This window comes from Hippocampus zosterae, chromosome 11, assembly GCF_025434085.1.
Source record: "Hippocampus zosterae strain Florida chromosome 11, ASM2543408v3, whole genome shotgun sequence".
Taxonomy (NCBI): Eukaryota; Metazoa; Chordata; class Actinopteri; order Syngnathiformes; family Syngnathidae; genus Hippocampus; species Hippocampus zosterae.
In genome coordinates this window covers 6159550-6178815 of record NC_067461.1, presented here as the reverse complement: position 1 = coordinate 6178815, position 19266 = coordinate 6159550, and the positions used below count along the sequence as shown (strand labels likewise).

The 19266-nt window shown below is 44.8% G+C and overlaps 1 protein-coding gene and 1 long non-coding RNA gene across 2 annotated transcripts in view; one reads left to right on the top strand and one right to left on the bottom strand.

Annotated features, from left to right (window-relative positions):
* Positions 1-19266, top strand: part of LOC127610282 (uncharacterized) — a 119105-nt gene that overhangs the window by 50177 nt on the left and 49662 nt on the right. The gene's annotated exons all lie outside the window — the stretch shown is intronic.
* The window catches only part of pax2a (paired box 2a), a 36306-nt gene continuing 21534 nt past the window's right edge, over positions 4495-19266 (bottom strand). The window contains exons 8-11 of the mRNA XM_052080210.1: positions 16848-16968; positions 9086-9187; positions 7508-7594; positions 4495-7390 (exon numbers count right to left, since the gene is read on the bottom strand). Coding sequence (XP_051936170.1) covers positions 7314-7390; positions 7508-7594; positions 9086-9187; positions 16848-16968 — 387 coding nt within the window. The 3' untranslated portion in view covers positions 4495-7313. The remainder of the gene's footprint in view (positions 7391-7507; positions 7595-9085; positions 9188-16847; positions 16969-19266) is intronic.

Below are 19266 nucleotides of genomic sequence, written 5' to 3'. Positions count from 1 at the left end.
AAAAGTGTTCCAAAAGTGTGGACGAAAAAATGAAAATACAAATAAAATCATATAATGGTCAGCATGGCTCCCATCTGATAAATTTGAGTCTTTTGTTATTCCCTTCCACACTTCCTCTTCAACCTCGCATCCCCTCCACAGAGCTTATTGCTCACATGAAACCCAATCTCTCACCCAGCAGCACTTTTGTAGCCCGATATAATCAGGTAGCGAGGCATATTTAGTACTTAATTACACAATGTGTTGCACAATGGCCATTCAAAAACGATAATTTAGCTCCTGAAGGGAGATTGCGCCGCACCGCTGACTGATCCAATAGGAATGGGAGCCGGTATAATCGCACATAGTTGGCAGACGAGGGGCCGGATTGGGAAACAAACCAACTGCATGCAACCCCGCCGACTCCTCATCATTCTAATTGCGATATATGCTGCTGTGGATGGGGGGGGGGGGGGGGGCGCACATGCGCATAATCACACACACACACACACAGAGCACAGAATGTTCTTTGAGCTTGAACATGGCCGGGAAAAAAAAAATCTCTTCAGGCTGTGTTGAATCAATCAATGCTCACTCATTACAAACATCAAAAAGTCATGTTCTTGTCGCCTGCATGGTCTCGCCCGCCGACAGTGAAAATAACCCCATAATAATCATCCTGTCAGGATCGGGATCATCAGCCTGGACTGGAGCTCCGGAACTGTACTGCATAAAAATCTTATTTTGGCATGATGATTTATATTTATGTCAACAGAATTTTTTTATGGTTGCATCCTGAACCGCTTCTCCTGAACAGTCACTCACAGGGGATATAGAGAGACGAACAACCATTCGCACCGACAACCACACCTCACTGACTGAGAACCGAAATCAAATATATGTTGCACAGGTTAGCTTTGAGTTATTCACAAAACATGGCACGATTGGTGACAAATGTTGATTTTAATATGATCTATTTTCATTTTCCGGAAGCTCTATTGTTAAAATTGTGGTCAAAGATGATGAAAATATGTGGTTAGTAGACGATGTCCTGGTAACTTAGCAAAACTAGTGTGTGTTTTTAGCTCGCGTGTCGCGGTAGCTAGCTTCCTGAAAATGACCTGTAGCTCCTCTCCCCTCACGTCACTTCACAAATGATTTATATAAATTGACATAGCAACCAACAAAAGTCGAAATACACGATAATGTGACCCTAACATGCGATCGAACAATCTTTATATTCGCTGCATTTTTAGCAAAGACTGGAGATTTGAAATCTCTGGATTTGAATTGTAGCCTTTCCATTCCCTTCAAATGGGAACAGTCATTTCGGATAAAATGTTTTTGAAAAGTCATATCTCCACTATACAAATTTATAATTTTTTTTCAGAACCTAAGACATACGGAACACCACATTCATCAAAAGACATTTACAAAGAGTACCAAAAAAGTAAGGACATAAACGTACTGTGAACGTTTACGTATCACTTCCTTTCCACCATTTTAACTTTTCCCTTTCCTAATTAAACTAATAAAATGAAATCCATTCCATATTCCAACAATAGAACCTCTCAAAACTTTGGAATTCTTGTCTTTTCAAAAGCTGATTTTTATTTTATTTTTTCTTTGATGCATCTCTTGTATTGGCTCTCGTTAAAAAGTATTCGCTTGACGGAAACAAGCAAATCTGCTTTGGTTTCCACAAGTGACACACACCGACTCACACACTTCATTGTACTGCAACACTCCTCTGTCGCCTCTTCCCCGACCAATCCATTTGGGGATTAACAGAGCTAACGAAGGCATCTTTTGCAACAATACCGCCGCCACTAATTAAAGCCGCTTCTAATGAGGGCTCATTGATTGACACAGCGCAGTTAGCCTCTCCCCCTCGCCGGCGTCAACTATGACAGCCACATGATGAGGCCAACGACAGGCTCCCATGCAGAAGGATGACGGGACGTCACCACGCGCCCGCCACGGCCACTGTCGCTGGTCCCTAAAAAAAAATAAAAAATGACAACCTCGGTGCTTGCTTCCATTGCGCTGATTCCACAAAGATTCGTACCCACCTTTCGTGATAGTTTTGATTTAATCATTGTATTAATTGGCATTCCTGTGTTGTATAGTCATTGAGGCTGCTGGGAAGCACTTTGAAACAATGACTAGCAATGAATGGAAAATGCTGTTAAACAATGCTTTCCGTCCCGCAAAAACACCAGCGAAAATTGTAAGTATAGTTGAATTGAAAAACAAAAAATATGCATGAAAACAATTACAAAAAAAACAATATATAGGTGTGAGTGTGAGCGTGAATGGTTGTTCGTCTCTGTGTGCCCTGCGATTGGCTGGCAACCGATTCAGGGTGTCCCCCACCTACTGCCCGGAGACAGCTGGGATCGGCTCCAGCACACCCCGCAACCCTAGTGAGGATCAAGCGGTTCGGAAGATGAATGAATGAATGAATATGTAAAATCAAACCCAAAGAAGGAAACAGTTTGTACAGCATAAAGTAATGCTTTGATTTCTATTCGCATTGCGTGTTTCTTTCTGCTCTGCGCACCTTGGCCACCAGGGGGCAGTATGATACACATTCATCATAAACGAAGAAGAGTTTCACACAATAGTAACTCAGGAAGGTATATTAATAGCCGTCTTAGGTCTTGCGAGTTTCAGCCGATCATATGCTTGAAAATTTGATTCTAAAAACAAGGCCTTAATCGGCATGATAACTTCGATGTAACCTGATAACATAAGCTGTCCACTGTAGTAACCGCTGCCCTCGCAAGGGTCAAATCTGTCTCGAATAGATATATACGCACACACACTTTGCAGACTGAGAAAAAACATTGAACTATAAAAGCTTATCTCGGCCGACTGTCCAAGCGTATCTCATGAATCATCCACTGTTTGTGTATTACATTCATGTCGGTACAAAGCATTTCCATACTGTCCATCTGAGATCCCTTTTGGACAGTCTCGTTCCGGCGTCTGTATGACCAGTGAGGACAGACGTGAATCACGGCAAAGAGAGGCCTAGCTGTCGGGTCTCCGGGAGCCAAGTTGACAATGAGGGTGAAGCGTTTGAGTAAATCTTATGTGAGTCCCACCGGCCCCTCTGGCAGGGCCTCCGTGATCGGGTTTGAGAAGCCCCGAGGATGACAGGTGCTTTCCGTAATGCCTAACTGATGAGAGCCAATCAGTGCGCCGCCATTTCTGCCGGCTGTGCCGTTGTTGTCATCTGGCCCGCCAAAGTAAAGATGAGCTTGACTGACAGATGCATCCGGGGTTCACAGTTTATTGGTTTCTACCAGAGAGCCAGATATGCCAATTTAGACAGGGTAGTGACAAAAAGTTCCCGTCTAAATGGAATAATTTTACCGCAGGGAATTCTCAGCTGGGAGGAGAAGGGAGCGTGAGTGTGCGCTTGTGTGTTTCTCTTTGTGGGCGTAGCTGTCTATTAACAAGGCCTGAATGACAAACGCGGTTCGAGGCTGACAGAAACGGCAACTTTTGATGCTTCGATGGGGATCCATGAAATAAACAATAGGCAGAGGAAGTGGAGGAATTGAAATAAAAATTGAGCGGGGCTCGAGCCCCCTTCAACACAATGCAATCGACGCATGAATGTGTTATCGTCACTGTCCGATGCAAAAAAAAAAAAAACGTGCCTGTTGACTTGGATCTACTTAGACAAGATTTTATTCTGTATTTTATTCATTTATTTATTATTTTTTTAATTTACGTTATGGGTGAGCTTTGAATAGGCCACCACTCAAGTCAAGAGAGAGGAAAAAAAAAGACTGCCCGTCTTGATGCGTTTCCAGATGCTAACAGATGCTAACACTGAACTAACCATGTAGCCAACTTGAGATGGGGTCAGAGCTTCTGATGTCAGACACTAGGCCACGCCCCTTAAATGCACACATCAATACAGTGTGTGCGTGTGCGTGTCTTCCACTTTATAAGACCGTTTTTATTTCTTTGAATTCTCTTTGATGGCGTTTCTATATTCGGGCTGCAACTGATCATTATTTGAACATTTTTAGTTTAAAAATCAAATACGATGCTGTAAAACTATTTTTTTTAATTGCCTCTGAATAAAGTCATTATTATTTATTTACTACATTTTATCCGACCATTTTACTGGCACCCGTTGTGGGAAGAAACAAAATACGTCATTTATTTTTGTTGCTGTACTTTTTGTTAGGTACTTTTGCGAGTGTTTACTATATTTTTCTGATGACTTCATAGTTTTACTCCATGAGTCCATCCATTCAGATTTCTGTACCTATTACTCCTTTGTCAAAATAGGCTGGTTACTTTTTTCCCAGCCTTTTCCGATAAAGGATATCTTATTACATGAGCTTTAAAAAAATTAAAGTTTTAAGGGAGAGCGCAAGTCAACCAAATTTGACAACTACGCAGCCTTGAAAAAAAAAATCTGACAGTTATGATAACCCGTCATTAAAAGAACAACATGCTTTTGCGAAATAACGTCATACCAACAAGGAGTCGGCGAGTGACATATAAAAGAATTTATTTCTCATGTGCACAAAAGGAATTGGAACAGAAGTGAAACAGAGCAATGATTGAGGCCACGGGGCTTTCCATATAGATTTTCTCCTCAGAAATCCTTTTTTTTTTTTTTCCGAATGTCCGTGACACATCTTCTGTATCATCTTTACAACAGAGCCATTCCCTCAGAGGTGCTCCACTTAGCACCGCTAAGATTCCCGGCTAAATGATGGCGGTGTGCACTCTGCCCTCACTTCTTTTCAGACATATCCAGCCACACGTAGACAGAAATAAGCCGGCGCGGCTCCCTATCGGAACACTCGGTTTCTCTGACATCATCGTGGTACCAGAGGATGTACATGTCCAAGGGTTTACTCGTAGGAAGGAATGAGATGAATCGTGTCTATACATTGAGAGCTGACCGTAAATTGGATGAACCCAATGATCACAACATCTATAAATGGCCAACGGGACAGCAGTAGTGTAGATTTTCTAAATTGTTTTTTTAATTTTATTTTATTTATTTTTTGCCACCAACGAATCCCCGATGAAAGAAACGGACTTGGGTGTCGCTCTCCATTTCCGCCTTAGAAGCGTTGGTCCGAGGCCCGACAACAGAAGATGATACGGAAAGCCATTGAACTTGTTGCATAGTGACATAAAACATCGTCATGGCGTTATCAGGGACAGCAAATGACAAAGGACAGCCTACGTTTTTGCGATGTTAGCCTGCTACAAACGGCACATAGCCCCCGGGGGTTTTACACAGCGGTTGCGCCTTCCTCTACAGCACAACGTGACAATTAAGACACACATGTAAAATGCATCGGTCTGCTTATCTACAAGGGGAAGCCGGTTCAGTCGTGTGATACCGCGACGCGTGACTGTTATATACAAAGAGGAATTGTCTTCACAATATTCACAAATCATTCTACAAAGCAGCGGAGGACAGAAGAGTCGCCGGATTTCGCCTCGCCCATCGCGTTGTTAGCGGCATTACGTTTATTGAAGATAATACTGGCTTCATTTATGCACACATACACTGTAAATAAAATATTAAATATCAAACTAAGTCTTTGGCAAATGTAGTGAAAAGTACATTCACAAAAATAGTTTAAAAAAAAAGGAACCGGTATTTTCTTTCAGTCCATAGCGAGAGTGAAACGTGAGGCAAAATGACAGTGGTGTGAATGTCTTGAACGTACTCCAGTGGCATGGCGGTGAACAAATAAGATTATAAGGCATATGTTGAAGCTAATTTACAGTTGGTATGCTCAACTGTAGGCATCTAGTGGTATGACTAAATAGCTGAATAGGATTTTTTTTCACGTAGCCAAGGAGCTATGGCTTAAAAAGTCCGCTGACTGAATTCTACTGATGTCTACGCACACCACGTCGGTCTTGTTAAGGAAAAAAAAAATCTGAATGAGAGAATTTGGAAAATAAACCAACTAGATTATTGTGCAAAAAAGGAGCAAGTGATGTACATGAGCATAACTGGAATATTTGCAAAACGTGACAACTGCGCTCAAAATTGCGGGTATTTTTTTGTTAGTTTTTTTTTTTAACATTACAATTTGTGACAGGAAAAAAAATAATTTAACATATTTAAAATTCCGAGTTGACAAGTTTATTTTTTTGGGAAAACAATTTACATTTGATTGTTTGCCACATCCGTAGAAGATGCTGCCATTTTTTTTTGCGGGGTCAGCAAAGAGGAAATGCTCTTGATGACGTAGCAGGAGCACCAGAGTCAGGGCGTTCCTACCACACGGAGCCAATGATCATTAACGTCAATCGGGGGGCCTCGCGACACAATTCTTTTTACCATCAAACTACGAAACCACCGCTCCTGTTTGTCTCTTGTTAAAGTCTCTGCAAAGTAAAAATAAATGTCTTCTAAATTTGACATATCAAAAAGAAGTGTTGTCAACAACCCTGCTAAATTTGAATGTTTTTTAAAAAACTGCCAAGCATATAAAAAAAAACAAAAACAAATAATCATAATCAAATGTATCCCACCAGAACTTTCATTGTCATGGTTGGTGGGAGGCACTAGCTACCAGTTAGCTCGCTAGAGACGAGCAGTTCGCTCATCTGCAGCTTCACCTCCTCATTTGAGAATTTAAGTAAGAACATCGAGCAGTTCGGTAAATTGTGGCTGCTAGCTTAGCTATCTGGCAGCTAGCTACTCAATTACGATCATGTGTTAGCTTCTTTGTTTGTTAGCTAGCTAACTCATGATAGTGACAGTGACCGCTACATCACCAAATCCAGTACTACACATTTTTTCAGTTTTTGCAAGTTTTCAGTTATCATCTCCAATAGTGTACAGTATAATTTGAGCCAAACTGCTGAATTCATTTGGCGGGGTTTTTGAGAGCAGATAAATGCTGCCGTTCGCGATGTAAAAAGAATTGTGAGGATGCATGAGTAAAGGAACAACAGCAACAGAGAGGCAAAAATCAAAACCCACGTCATATTTGTTTCCGCATGAAATCCTCACACGTCTTCAATTGATATATTTCACATTATATATATTTCTATAATCTCTTCAAAGTCAATCTGTAAATGTTCAGGGCTATGGGACAGTGACGGCGTGATGGTTGCGGTGACTCTTATGGCCCGAAGTGTGTGACGCTGACGCCATTGGCATCCACCTTGACGATCCTTCCTCTCGCCCACGTGACCCTGGTGGCTTTTCCTTTCGGATCCCCCTTCTCACAAATTCCCTTTTGACCTCAGTGTTTTCTCAGACGGGGACGATATGGAGGCCAAAGCCGTGGCCCTGCAGTTTGAGCTGGTCTCCATGGTAACTAGTGGCGGTCGTAGGCAGCGGCAGCAGTGGGAGGCGCGGAGCCACGGGATGCGGCACTATAATAATAAGGGGAACCTGAAAGTTAACAGAAGAACGAGTCGTTGGAAAACACCGGCGTATCCAGACGAAATGTATTGCTCGAAATATGTTGGACGGTTTGATAACGCACTCCACGTACAAGACTCCACTTACTTAGTAATGCTGGATTGCTGAACCGCCATGCTTCGTTGTAAGTAGTGTATTGTGGATGAGAGTAAGGGTTTCCAGAAAAGTCCCCTCCTATCGAACAACGCATCAGCAGAAACAAACATCACTTAAATGGGAACAAAAGTAGCTGACCATGCAGAGATTCTTTCAATTCATTTCAGCCATGTTCCTTGAGAATGTTTTCATTTTGTATTTGTGTGCGTATTAGATCAGAAAACGGTTGGATGGATGGATGGATGGATGGTGAGATTCACACGTTCTTTATCAGTCAATCGAAGTCACTGTCCACTGTAGTATCTGCTGTCCCTGAAAGGGTTAAGACTCTCATTCTATAGGCTACTCTGAGTTGGACACATTTCCATAGGGGTAGCACAGTTGATTTCGCAAATACGGAATCCCTGCTCAGAATTCTGTTACCGGCAAGGTCATAGCTGTGCCGTTTGCCTTTCCGACGCTCATAAATTTCTTCCTTTGCAACTTGAAGGAAGGATAATTCCCACACCGGCCAATCAGTGGACAGCAGTGGAGTGCAGCGTATCAACTGCAACTGACACCTCAGTGAAGGGCTACTAACAATTGCGCCAGTTTGTCATTTTCAGTGGAAAAACAATCAAATATGTATGGAAACCTACAAGTGCAATTGGCACCCCAGTGATAGGCTACACATTTTTATATTTTTTTTAAATCGATTCCAGTCTGAAAGGCATAAAATGCGCATCAAAGCCAACTGCTGCAACCGCTACCCCAATGAAGGGATATGAAAAAACGGTGCCACTTCCTGTCAGATACTTCGCTGTGTCCTCCCCAATGGAAACTGCGCCAAACTGAACTGGTGGACAATTTGCTTTCGTTCTTTGACCGCAATCAATCATTTGAATCTGTTGCTCCGCCAAAACCTTGAATCTCTTTGGCTGTTTTGCATCCCTTTTAGCTCGTTAGCCCGTCGACTTTGATGACGCGAACGCCATCGCGAGTAAATCAAGTGAGCCGCCTTTTGGGTTGTTCCATGCCGCCTCTCTGTTGTGTGCCGCATCCGTCCATATTTGTCGGGTAACCAGAGCTCATCCCGGAGAGAGATAGTGATTTAAATATTTACAGGCCCTCCACGCCTCTGTGTTTTGACCCTTAACTGTTTGCTATGAACCTGAACTGCAGGTTAAGTAGAGGGGAAAGAGATACGCTCCGCAGCCCCGGGTGTCCGGGGAGGCGAAGAGAGGAGCGAACGCGCTGTTTATCGACAGGGCTGGCGAGAGCGTGCCGTGTGGACACGGCGAGGGTAATGAGCGCTGGGAGCTGGAGTGTAACTGAGAGGAACTGTCCTATCTCATGGCCACTGATTGTGGTGATCGCCTATTGAGTTCGTCTAATGTCCTCGTCCGCGGACGCAAACCGCAATCTAACACGGCTATAACAAGCTCGCTTCAACCCCGGTCTCTGGTTTCACATTAGTGAGCGCGTTAGAATCGTTTCACGCCCGCCTTTTTTTGGGGGCCGGTGGGGGGGGGGGGGCAAGGAAACAAGGATGCACATTCAGTCCCTTACAATGAATGATGTGTCACCCACCTGGAACCATTCCGGCGAGTGTCGAGGTGGGGTAACTGCCTTGCCCCGTTGGGGGGACGTGAGGCGGGTAGCCCGGTAAGGTGGTGCTCGCCATGTCGCGACCTTGAGGACACACAAAGGAGATGTTTCGCCATGACGCTTTGGATTCATGAATCGAAGAGAGAAATTAACAAAAGTCTCGTTCTGCCTTAAATCATTGTATTCTTCCACTGCATGCTAGCAATAGAATATCCACCCATCCATTTTCGGATCTGCTTTCCTCTCCATCCACACTCACACGAGGGACAATTTAGAGTGTGCAATCAGCCTGCCAGGCATGTTTTGGGAATGTGGGAGGAAACCGGAGTACCCGGAGAAAACCCACATAGGCCCGGGGAGAACATGTAAACTCCACACAGAGAGGCTGGAGCTGGAATTGAACCCTGCACTGTGAGGTTGACGCGCTAACCACTGGCCCACCGGGCATGTTTTGGGAATGTGGGAGGAAACCGGAATACCCGGAGAAAACCCACATAGGCCCGGGGAGAACATGTAAACTCCACACAGAGAGGCTGGAGCTGGAATTGAACCCTGCACTGTGAGGTTGACGCGCTAACCACTGGCCCACCGGGCCGCCCCGCAATAGAATATCTAATATTATATTCGAACATAGGATATAGGAACATAGGTTGGAGTGTTGGCCCCCCCCCCCCCCCCTCCCAAAAGTGAAATGCCCTGTGATTCGCCATATATTCAGACCATGCATTGGCCACGTCAGCGTCACTGTATCCCAGGGCCTCATCCACGTGACTTTGGAGAGCGAGCCTTTCCAAAATGATGACGTTTTCTCATCAAGGACGTTAATAAGCCAGCGTTGTAAGCGGCTTTAAAACTGACAGCAGGCCACCGAGAGCACTCTCTGATCTCTCCTCCACATTCAGCCCTCTAATTAAATGTGACAGCACCAGGTCTGGCTTGATGAAGGGGGCACACAGGACACGGAGCCACAGGTCCAAAACAGGGCCTAGCATGGAGCCCGATGCCTCTGCGACGGCTTCCCCCTCCCCGACCTGCTCCCCAATTTGGCCTCCTGTCGCCCCCCTCAGACGTTAGGCCTGTCACGAGGCAAGAAGGTCCAGGAGGCCCATTGTTAAGTCCAGAGACAAGCGAGAGGTCATAGCAGGAGAAAAGCAGGGTGAAACTGGGGGAGAGGGTAGTTAGTGTTAATGAGCGGGAAGCTTCTGGATAAACAAAAGTAAAAAAAAAAAAAAAAAAAAGCAGGGATTTCTTTTTTTTTCACGCTACTCCTTGGCAGAGACAGATAAATCTAAAATTAATGGGTTAGTTATTATAATAGAATGCAAATTGGATTGGGTTATATAGGGCCTTAAAGCTGTGCCTGCTATAAATTGCTAGCTGGCGTTGTGGCTGCAGCGAGGGCCAAAGGCAGTGGAGCTGCGAGTTGAGGCATCTACACAGGGGCTTGACTGCTGCGACAAGATGCCAGCTAGGGACGAGTCCCCAACAGGGGTGGGGGTGGGGTGTTGGTGAAAGGGGCAAAGAGCACCTGATGGGGCTCGCTCTTTAAGAATGACCGACATTAAAATACACGGCTGAAGTCGATCTGAAAGTATTCATTCAAATCATACAATTGCGCCCTGCGTTTGGCTGGCGAGCAGTTCAGGGTGTCCCCCGCGCACTGCCCGATGACAGCCTGGATAGGCTCCAGCCCTCCCGTGACCCTCGTGGAGGTAAGCGGTTTAGAAAATGGATGGATGGATAATACAATTGCAATTCATTGAAAGGTTAGCTACAAAACAACTGTACTTGCCCAGTGATTCTTTTAAGTTAGCACATTCGCATTTTACGCCTTCACGTAACATCAGGATTGAGCCGCAAAAATATATGGCTGGCACGTTGGATTTTTGTTTGTACCCTCGTGCTTCCACCTTACAATGAGGCGCTCTAAAGCGGCTTATGCAACAAGTAAACTTTTTTTTAATGTTAGTCTTCGCCGTTCTTCCATTCCAGCACTAATTCTTCCACTTTAGCAGAAACATACATCAGCGCGAAATGCTGCAACAACGCACTGCGCCCGATCAATCAAACTAAAAGACCAAATGCATTTCCCCAAAGGTATTTTTTTTGCTTATTTATTTTTGTGTGGTCAAACGACATCATCTCACGGCTGGTTTCTCCCACCAAATAAGGCGACCGTTGGCTCGCAGGCAGCTCCGAAGGCCGCGCTTTGATCTCATTTAGCTGATGAGCCTCGCCGCGTCTTTCATTCCCGCCGACGATCCCTCTCCAACCTATGCAATCAATGTGCGCTCTGTGTCGACTCTTTGCGCGTCTGCCGCAGAGCCGCTTCTGTTGGTTGGGGCCTGCGGGGAGGGATGGCTCTTTCCCCGACACCATGATAGGCTCATTAGCTGCTTCCCCACATCATTGTTGTTTTACAACAAGACTGTGTGTTGCGATTCCTCATTAAGATAAGGGCTGCTCTATGGAAGGGGATGGGGGGGGGGGGGTAATAGCGCCCCGTCAGCACTAGCAACCGAATGCCAGAGAATCGGGCAATGACTGCTTTCCCATAAAATACCACAGTGGGCTTTCCAAATCACATTCCTCCTCTTTTGTGCAGCTGGAACAGCGCTGTGAATTCTCCACGTGGACAATTCAAGCTAACATGAAATTTGGTTAGCGATGACTTCATGTACTTATGGACATGTTGAGATTGAGTCGAATTTGCGTGGAATCCGGTCGACTTGCGTATTGGATTGGATTCAAGTTGAAATAACACAAGGCAGGGACGTTTCTACGCTGCTGAGACGTGATTGCTTGTGGGGACTCGCGCTACGTTAGCCCAAATGAAGTTACCAATCCAAGTGGTTTCATTGAGTACACTGAAACAGCGTTATTTATGTATTTACTTTTTTAAAGATAGATGCTTTCAGTGTAGATAAGAAACAACCTTTGTGTGTGTGTCCGCGTGATTCAATCGTTACGGCGTGGTTGACATGAATACGTGGCAGAAGCGGATGCGGTATATGCTAGCAAGCGAGCCAACCCTCCGTCTAATTGGCTCTGTCACGTTTGCTGCCTTAGAAAGTGCAGTCAGCTTTGAGGATTATTGCAAATAATGCACTCTCCTGCCTCCGTCTAATTATGTCGCCTCTTTAGCGCTTTCAAATTGGTCACATTTCAAAGATCTGTGCGCTTAACACATCGCGTTAGCCATTACGGTTCTCTCGTCAGAACTGATGGGCACATTCACCTTGAGCTTGATTATCATCATCCACCCGTTCTTGACGCCGCAGCCTCCCTGAAATATTGAAATTGCGGCTCCATTACAGAATCGACATCCAGCTTGAATCCAAACTTTGATCAAGGTTGCCAAGCACGGCTTCTCCGCTATCTCAAACATCGCTACGTACAACTGCGAGGCTTGTGTTTTCTCAACACCCCGGCAAGCCGTTGTCAAACAACTTAGCGATACCGGCGCTCCGTTCGAGATCAGTGAACTCTGAAACTAATCAGACACGGTGCTGCTTATTGTCCCGGAGACGAGGCCGAGCCCCGGAGTAAAGAGAGCCTGTCAAATCGCGCGGCCTGATGATGGAGATGGAAGATAAACTTGGGGTCCTTTGGGACCCGTCTCCCCAACAAACGTATCGCTGTGAGACCCACAGATATGCTATAGAGTTCTCTCACATCTGTCTCGGCCGCGCAACCGTAGTCCGCGGACCTCGTCAACCGTAGAAATGGACTGTTAAGAACCTCCAGCAGCCCTCTTGAGTGATGCGTTCGCACATTGCCCCGCAAGAGTCTTCTCTCAAGTGAGCATTTCATCCTTAAACGGACTCCAAGGAACTTTTGGAGAACAAAACACTTTCTGGCTTTTCCACGTTTTGACGCTGAAGGACAGAGTCATGCTTGCGCGTGTTGTACGAAGTGAACTCTCCGTACTCGGGAATGTTTTCCCTCTCGTTAGGACAAAAATATTTAAAAATCTGTGAAATAGAAGGACCACGTGAAAAAAGTATCCTCTACTTTTTTGGGGGTAGATTTGGTGCTTACGTTGTCACAGTTCGGAAGATCTGTCTTCCCGGCATTCACGAAACGAAAACTGAATTGTTGACTGTTGCTCTCCTTTCCCCACATGTGAGGGCATCACAGTCAGTCGATAGAAATGTAAAAGCCTGCAAACGATCTAGCAGGGGAACGAAGGCTCGGAATCCTGCCTTGTCGGGTAAGAGAATAAAACCTCCGATTTGTCATTTCACATCAGGTTAAGCGTATTCAAAGTACTGTTGTCGGCGGTGATGTCAACATTAATCAGTTCACATTGGTGTAAAGTTGGCCAAATCTGATCATCAGACAATAAATCGGGGCAACGGGGTATTTAGATGACTCTTGCTTCATTTACAAGAATATTTATGATTCCATTTGGACAGGATTTGAAATTCACAAGACTGTAATTGTCCAGTCCGGGATATGCACCACCTCTCCCCCAAATTTCAATTTTACTTAGTTAGGGATCAGTAAACATTCGACTGTGCTTTGCTGATTTACAACCACAAATCAAATGTCGATTTGCGCAACCCAAGAAGTGGGCAGTTCGTTCTCCGGCTGGAAGATCATGTTTGCTAAGTGTTGAATTCAAGGGTTAGTTAGCCTTCTGACCGATTCGGTCACTGATCAACATGTCATCGCAGCAAAAACTATGGTCAGAAATCATCCGGGAAATTAAGCCAAAACTCGTACTGAGACAAGTTAGTGTCAAATTCATGTCATATCCCAAAACTTTGACAACAAATCCAGTTCTTGTTAGCACACGGTTGTTGACCGCGGATCGTTGGACATCATATTTTCGAGGACAAAGGATGGAGATTCACTTCACTCCACCGCCCTCACTCGTCGTCAACAGTATCGCGGTCCGATTGCCCCCGGTACAAATCTTTTAAGAGGAGCGGGTGATCGGCCTAGCTGGAGCTAGCGACGTTAGGCTAACAGCTGGTTTCAACCGCAGTGTGATCACTTTCAGGCAAAGCTCCAAATTGGAAAATAAAGACAAATTCGGCTTTTGCGCGACGGCAACAACGCGCCGCAAACATTTTGTAGCGTGAAAACACCACGTTTTAGAATTTTCCGTCCATTTGACAAAATTCTTTGAACGGATTGCTCCGCTTAATACACAGAGTGCAGTATATTATGCGACGTGAGACGCTACGCTTCCCTAGCAAACCGCAGCTTCCGCTTCGAGTATTCAGGTCAACGGAGGACATGATTGCGACCGCAACCTTGGAAGACAAACCTCAACTATTCATGAATCCTTCATCTTTAATAGATTATGCAAATTCCAGCACATAAAAATGAACACGATCAATAACAGTGTGGATTTTAATTAGGAGCAGAAAACATATCAAGAATGAATATAATCTCATGACTACGGGAGAATAATTTATTGATAATTGGATGCCAGCCTAAGTGAGCGAGGTAATTTAGTTTTTTTTTTTTTTTTTTACCTCCCCTCCCTCCAGCCTTGGCATACATTCCCATGTGCTAATATTAAACGCTAACTACGTGCAGCCAGTCAATGTTTGCATAAAAACAATGAAGTCATAAAAAGCGATTTTTGAAATGAACGTCGCCGTCTAATGTTTTCAACGACCGCATCAAGGTTTGTTCACTTGGAAACGGAGTTCTATCATCAAGCCTTTGCGCTGGATGGCCCCCGGGGGCCCCCCAGGTGGCTTGGAGGCCACCTGTTCGGCGTGTGCTCCCCAGAGCGAGACCGCTTTCATAAGGGGAGGGGTCCGGCAGAAAAGACGAAAGAGTTGGGGCGGCGGGGGAGTTCGGGGGGAGCGCACCTTTCTTCTCTTGAGGCCCAACTTTTCTCGACAAATCCACCTCCCACATACTCGGGAGGAAAAAAAGTGGGTCTTTCTTTTCTCGGTTAACTCCTGGGGGGGATTATTTGAGAAGGGCCGATGCAGTTTTCAATCACGCTGTTCTCGTCATTACTTCTCTTACATACATACGTCCACTGCACAATTATGGGACGTTTGATAAAAAAAAAATAAGGGCGAGCAGATTATTCCCAGAAAAACGAAGCTCACGTGGGAAGGGTCCTCAACTGCCACAAGTGAAACAATATTTTAATCAACCAGCAGCCATAAAACCCTCCAGGAAGCCGCAGTGTAATCTACACTCTGCTCTTGTGATACGGCGATGACAAGCTATTTATTGCGCTGCACCTGCCATGACCTGCAGACTTGCCATAGATCAGGTTTGACCAAAACATTTGCGGCCCGCTATCCATTTTTTTTTAGCAGGCCGTGGCATGTACAGTTAATGTTGATGATGGATCAAAATAATTTTACACGTGTATTTGGGGGAAAAAAAACAAAACAAAACAAACCACCAAACAACTTTGTCTTTAAGTCTGCTTGCTTCATGCTAACTTGTAATGGAAAAAAACGGATATTTGAATACGAATGGTGCATCAACACATGAGGACAGACGATATGATATGCATATATTCTTTATCCTCTGCAAAAATGATGAATGATTATTGAGTCGATAAAAAGATTATTCATTTGTCTGCGTTTATTTATACTGCTGGCTGGAGGGAGTGACAATAAATTCATCCTGATGTACACATTTTAAAAATCCTATTCAATATGTTACGTTTTAATAGTGTACAATATTATAAAGTGCTTTATTTTGCTTAATACAAAAGGACTGATGGCATTTTAATTTCTTTTAATGCGGGACAATACAATTGTTTTACATTCTGGTTGCAGAAAAAAAGTGCAGTATTCCAAAGCACCACTGTAACTAAAATATCTCAGTAATACATAATTGCTCAATGGATTGTTTTCTATTTCTTCTCTCCTATGGCCTCGGAGTAATAACAAAGTTTTGGACACCCTTGCCACGGGTCTTTCGAATCAATTCTCCTTTTTGCGGTTCTTTCCCTGCGTTTAATCTTTATTAGGGTCTCACTCTCTTCCACCTCCGCCCTGGCCCCCTCGGAATGAGACTGGGCAGCCAGCCCACTGCCTTATACTGCAGCCGCTGTCAATCAACAGGCTATCATAGCCCTTTGATGACAAGAGGGGTGTCGCAGTGAGAACAGCAGCTGTCTCTGATGTGAAGTGCTCTCCCGCAATCTGTTAGCGGCCCGATCCAGCTCTAACACCGGCAGCATGTTAAGGGAACCCCCCCCCTCCCCCCCAGTTGAGCAGCTCAGATCATATCGACGTTGAATGTATTCCGAAAAGGGGGGGAAAACAATACTCATCTTGTCGTAACAATTTACCATTCCCGGGAAGCACCATAAGGAAGACGCTGTCGCTCGGGAGGTTGCTGCGCGTCAGAGTGAAAGGTTGGGAATATAGTCAATCGTGGCCTAGAGTCGCGTTTATCTCCGAAGCTTTAAACTTTAATCTCGAATGTGCGAGGATATAGCTAATTATCGCTGTTATCATGCTGCGTTATTGGAAGCCATAAACACTATTTTTAGTCATCAGCTGTTACTACCTTGATGGTGCACACTAAAGGCCCCCTTTAATGGGAAATGGAATGAGTTGGAACGTCAGTGGGAAAACAACAAAAAGCGCTTTCGGAAAATTATATGGGCTGACGATCAAAGGGGGAATGAAAAAAGGAAGGGATGGGAGGGGCTGGGGGGGGGCGGGGTCTGCTATAAACGGATGTACCGGGTTCGTGTTGTTGGTTTACCGCGCGTGGCGATAGCGTGCCGGTCAGACTGTACCTGTCACAACCGAGTAGCTCTGGGAGACGCTGGAGGCGAGGTCGGAGCTGCCGCTGCTAGAGAGGCTGGGCTTCACGTCTTCCAGACCGGTGTTCAGGGATGGAAGTGAATACTCGTTGGCCTGCGTGAAAACACAGAAAATCCAATGAATGGGTCAGCTTAGATTTTTAAACTAAAGGCGCCATCCCACCGAATCGGTGCTAAAGGCACAATGAACCGTAAAGTAGAGATATTTGGTAAGCACATTCATCTTGTTGTTAATTTAAACGCCCTTGAACTGGGGAGCGGGAGGGGGGATTGCGTTTATTTTGTTTTATCTCCCTAAAATCCACAAAATGTAGCTTACATTTCTGACAAGTATCACAAAAGCACGACAAGGAATTGCTACTCATGCGACGCGCAAATGAAGAACAGGGATGCTAACAGGCTAAGCTATTCCCAAATGTGGAGAAACACCCCGAATTATTCATTCATTCATTCATCTTCCGAACCGCTTGATCCTCACTAGGGTCGCGGGGGGTGCTGGAGCCTATCCCAGCCGTCTTCGGGCAGTAGGCGGGGGACACCCTGAATTGGTTGCCAGCCAATCACAGGGCACACGGAGACAAACAACCATCCAAGCTCACACTCACACCTAGGGACAATTTAGAGTGTTCAATCAGCCTGCCATGCATGTTTTTGGAATGTGGGAGGAAACCAGAGCACCCGGAGAAAACCCACGCAGGCCCGGGGAGAACATGCAAACTCCACACAGGGAGGCCGGAGCTGGAATCGAACCCGGTACCTCTGCACTGTGAAGCCGACGTGCAAAAAACGAACCCACAAGTCAGGCTGTAACCCGGTTACAATCGAGAGTAATCAACTATGAACGGCAAATTAGCCATGAGCAGCAGTTAATAAGACACGTCCAAAACCTGGAAATGAAATATTTACACAAACACATCTGTCAGCCAGGAGAAGCCGACAAATAGGTCACGTGGAAAATAGCCCCCATGTTTGTGTGATTTTTGCACATAAGAACAAAAAATAAATTAAGCATTGAATCAACACTTCAGTACCCTTTAAAATATTCTTCAACAAATAAATTCAGGGGAAAAAATGATGACTGTTTTATGGCCCACACTGATCTTTTCACAATTGGTCCATTTTTGCTGTTGAAGTCAAAATTTTAGGCGACACAATTTTAACCCTTTTGGGGACAACAGTTACTTATCATGTTATCAGGTTACAGGCTGCACATGAAAGGGTTAAACATCCTGGGAATTTTGACGCGTGAACTTGGAGAATCTCAAAAAAACAAACAAAAAAAAAATCCCCACATTTTTTTCCAACACAAAAAAAACAAAACCTGAACCTATCCCCGTGATTTTCAAAATTCTTACTGCGTTGTAATGTCCATTGCAACCAAACGCTACATTTTGAAACACTGAAACACATTTTGTCACTTGCGAAATCTTGACACATTGTTCCTATAAGGTCAAAAGCAGATGGTACATCAAATATTGTTTTCAGCAAAGCATTCTTTTTTCCACCTAGGCTGAGTTTTGAAATCTGTCCAGAAAATGTTTTCAATATGACGTTTTTCTTTCTTTGTTTTTCTTTCAAATCAGTGTAGCTTTGCTAAAGGACTAGCTAACCCATTCCAAATGACTTCCATCGTCATTTCTACACTTCTGTCTACATGGCGGTGTATATATAAACAACCGTTAACCTTGAAGCGACTCGGTTCATTCTATGATCGAAATGATCCTTTATTTCACCGAGCCCTAACGTGAACCTGTTCTGACCTCCCTATTTCCTCTGATCCCTTATTGTGATTCCTTCCGGATCGTTCCTGTTGACAACGTCTGCTGCGCTTTTTACCCAAACCCCAAGATGTACGCTCCGCATGCATTTGGCCTTGTCTGAAGGAGAAGGAAAAGGAAGGAAGGCAGGCAGTGGAGGCAGAGCGGGATGAGAGCGGGATTGGAAGAAGAGTGAAAAGACGGGGTGTCAGCTGGCGCTTTGTGCTCCGCTGCAGTCATCCCTGTGACCAGTCAAGGGAGGAGACATTCACGGCTTTGTTGCAGGAGAGACATGTGGTTGTGTGGTTTTTAAAGGAGACTACCCAAAAAAAAAAAAAAAAAGAAATCTTCTGTTGTGCAATCCTGCTAAGACATCTAAAAGTGGGTTGATAACACCTTTTTTTTTTAAAACATATTGTATTCACGTGCTACATAGCTATGCCTTTGCCTTAAAAAAAAAAAAAAATCCCATTGATCTTCTTTGCTCTGATGACACTTCCTGGCCAGCCTCTTCTTCAAGGGGATAAGTGTGTATGCACAGCGCTTGTATCAGAGGGGCATCTGTTTGTCTCAATGGGACGGGGGTCTCCCCCCCCCACCCCTAAACCCCCACCCAGGGGCGAGCCGCTGACCCC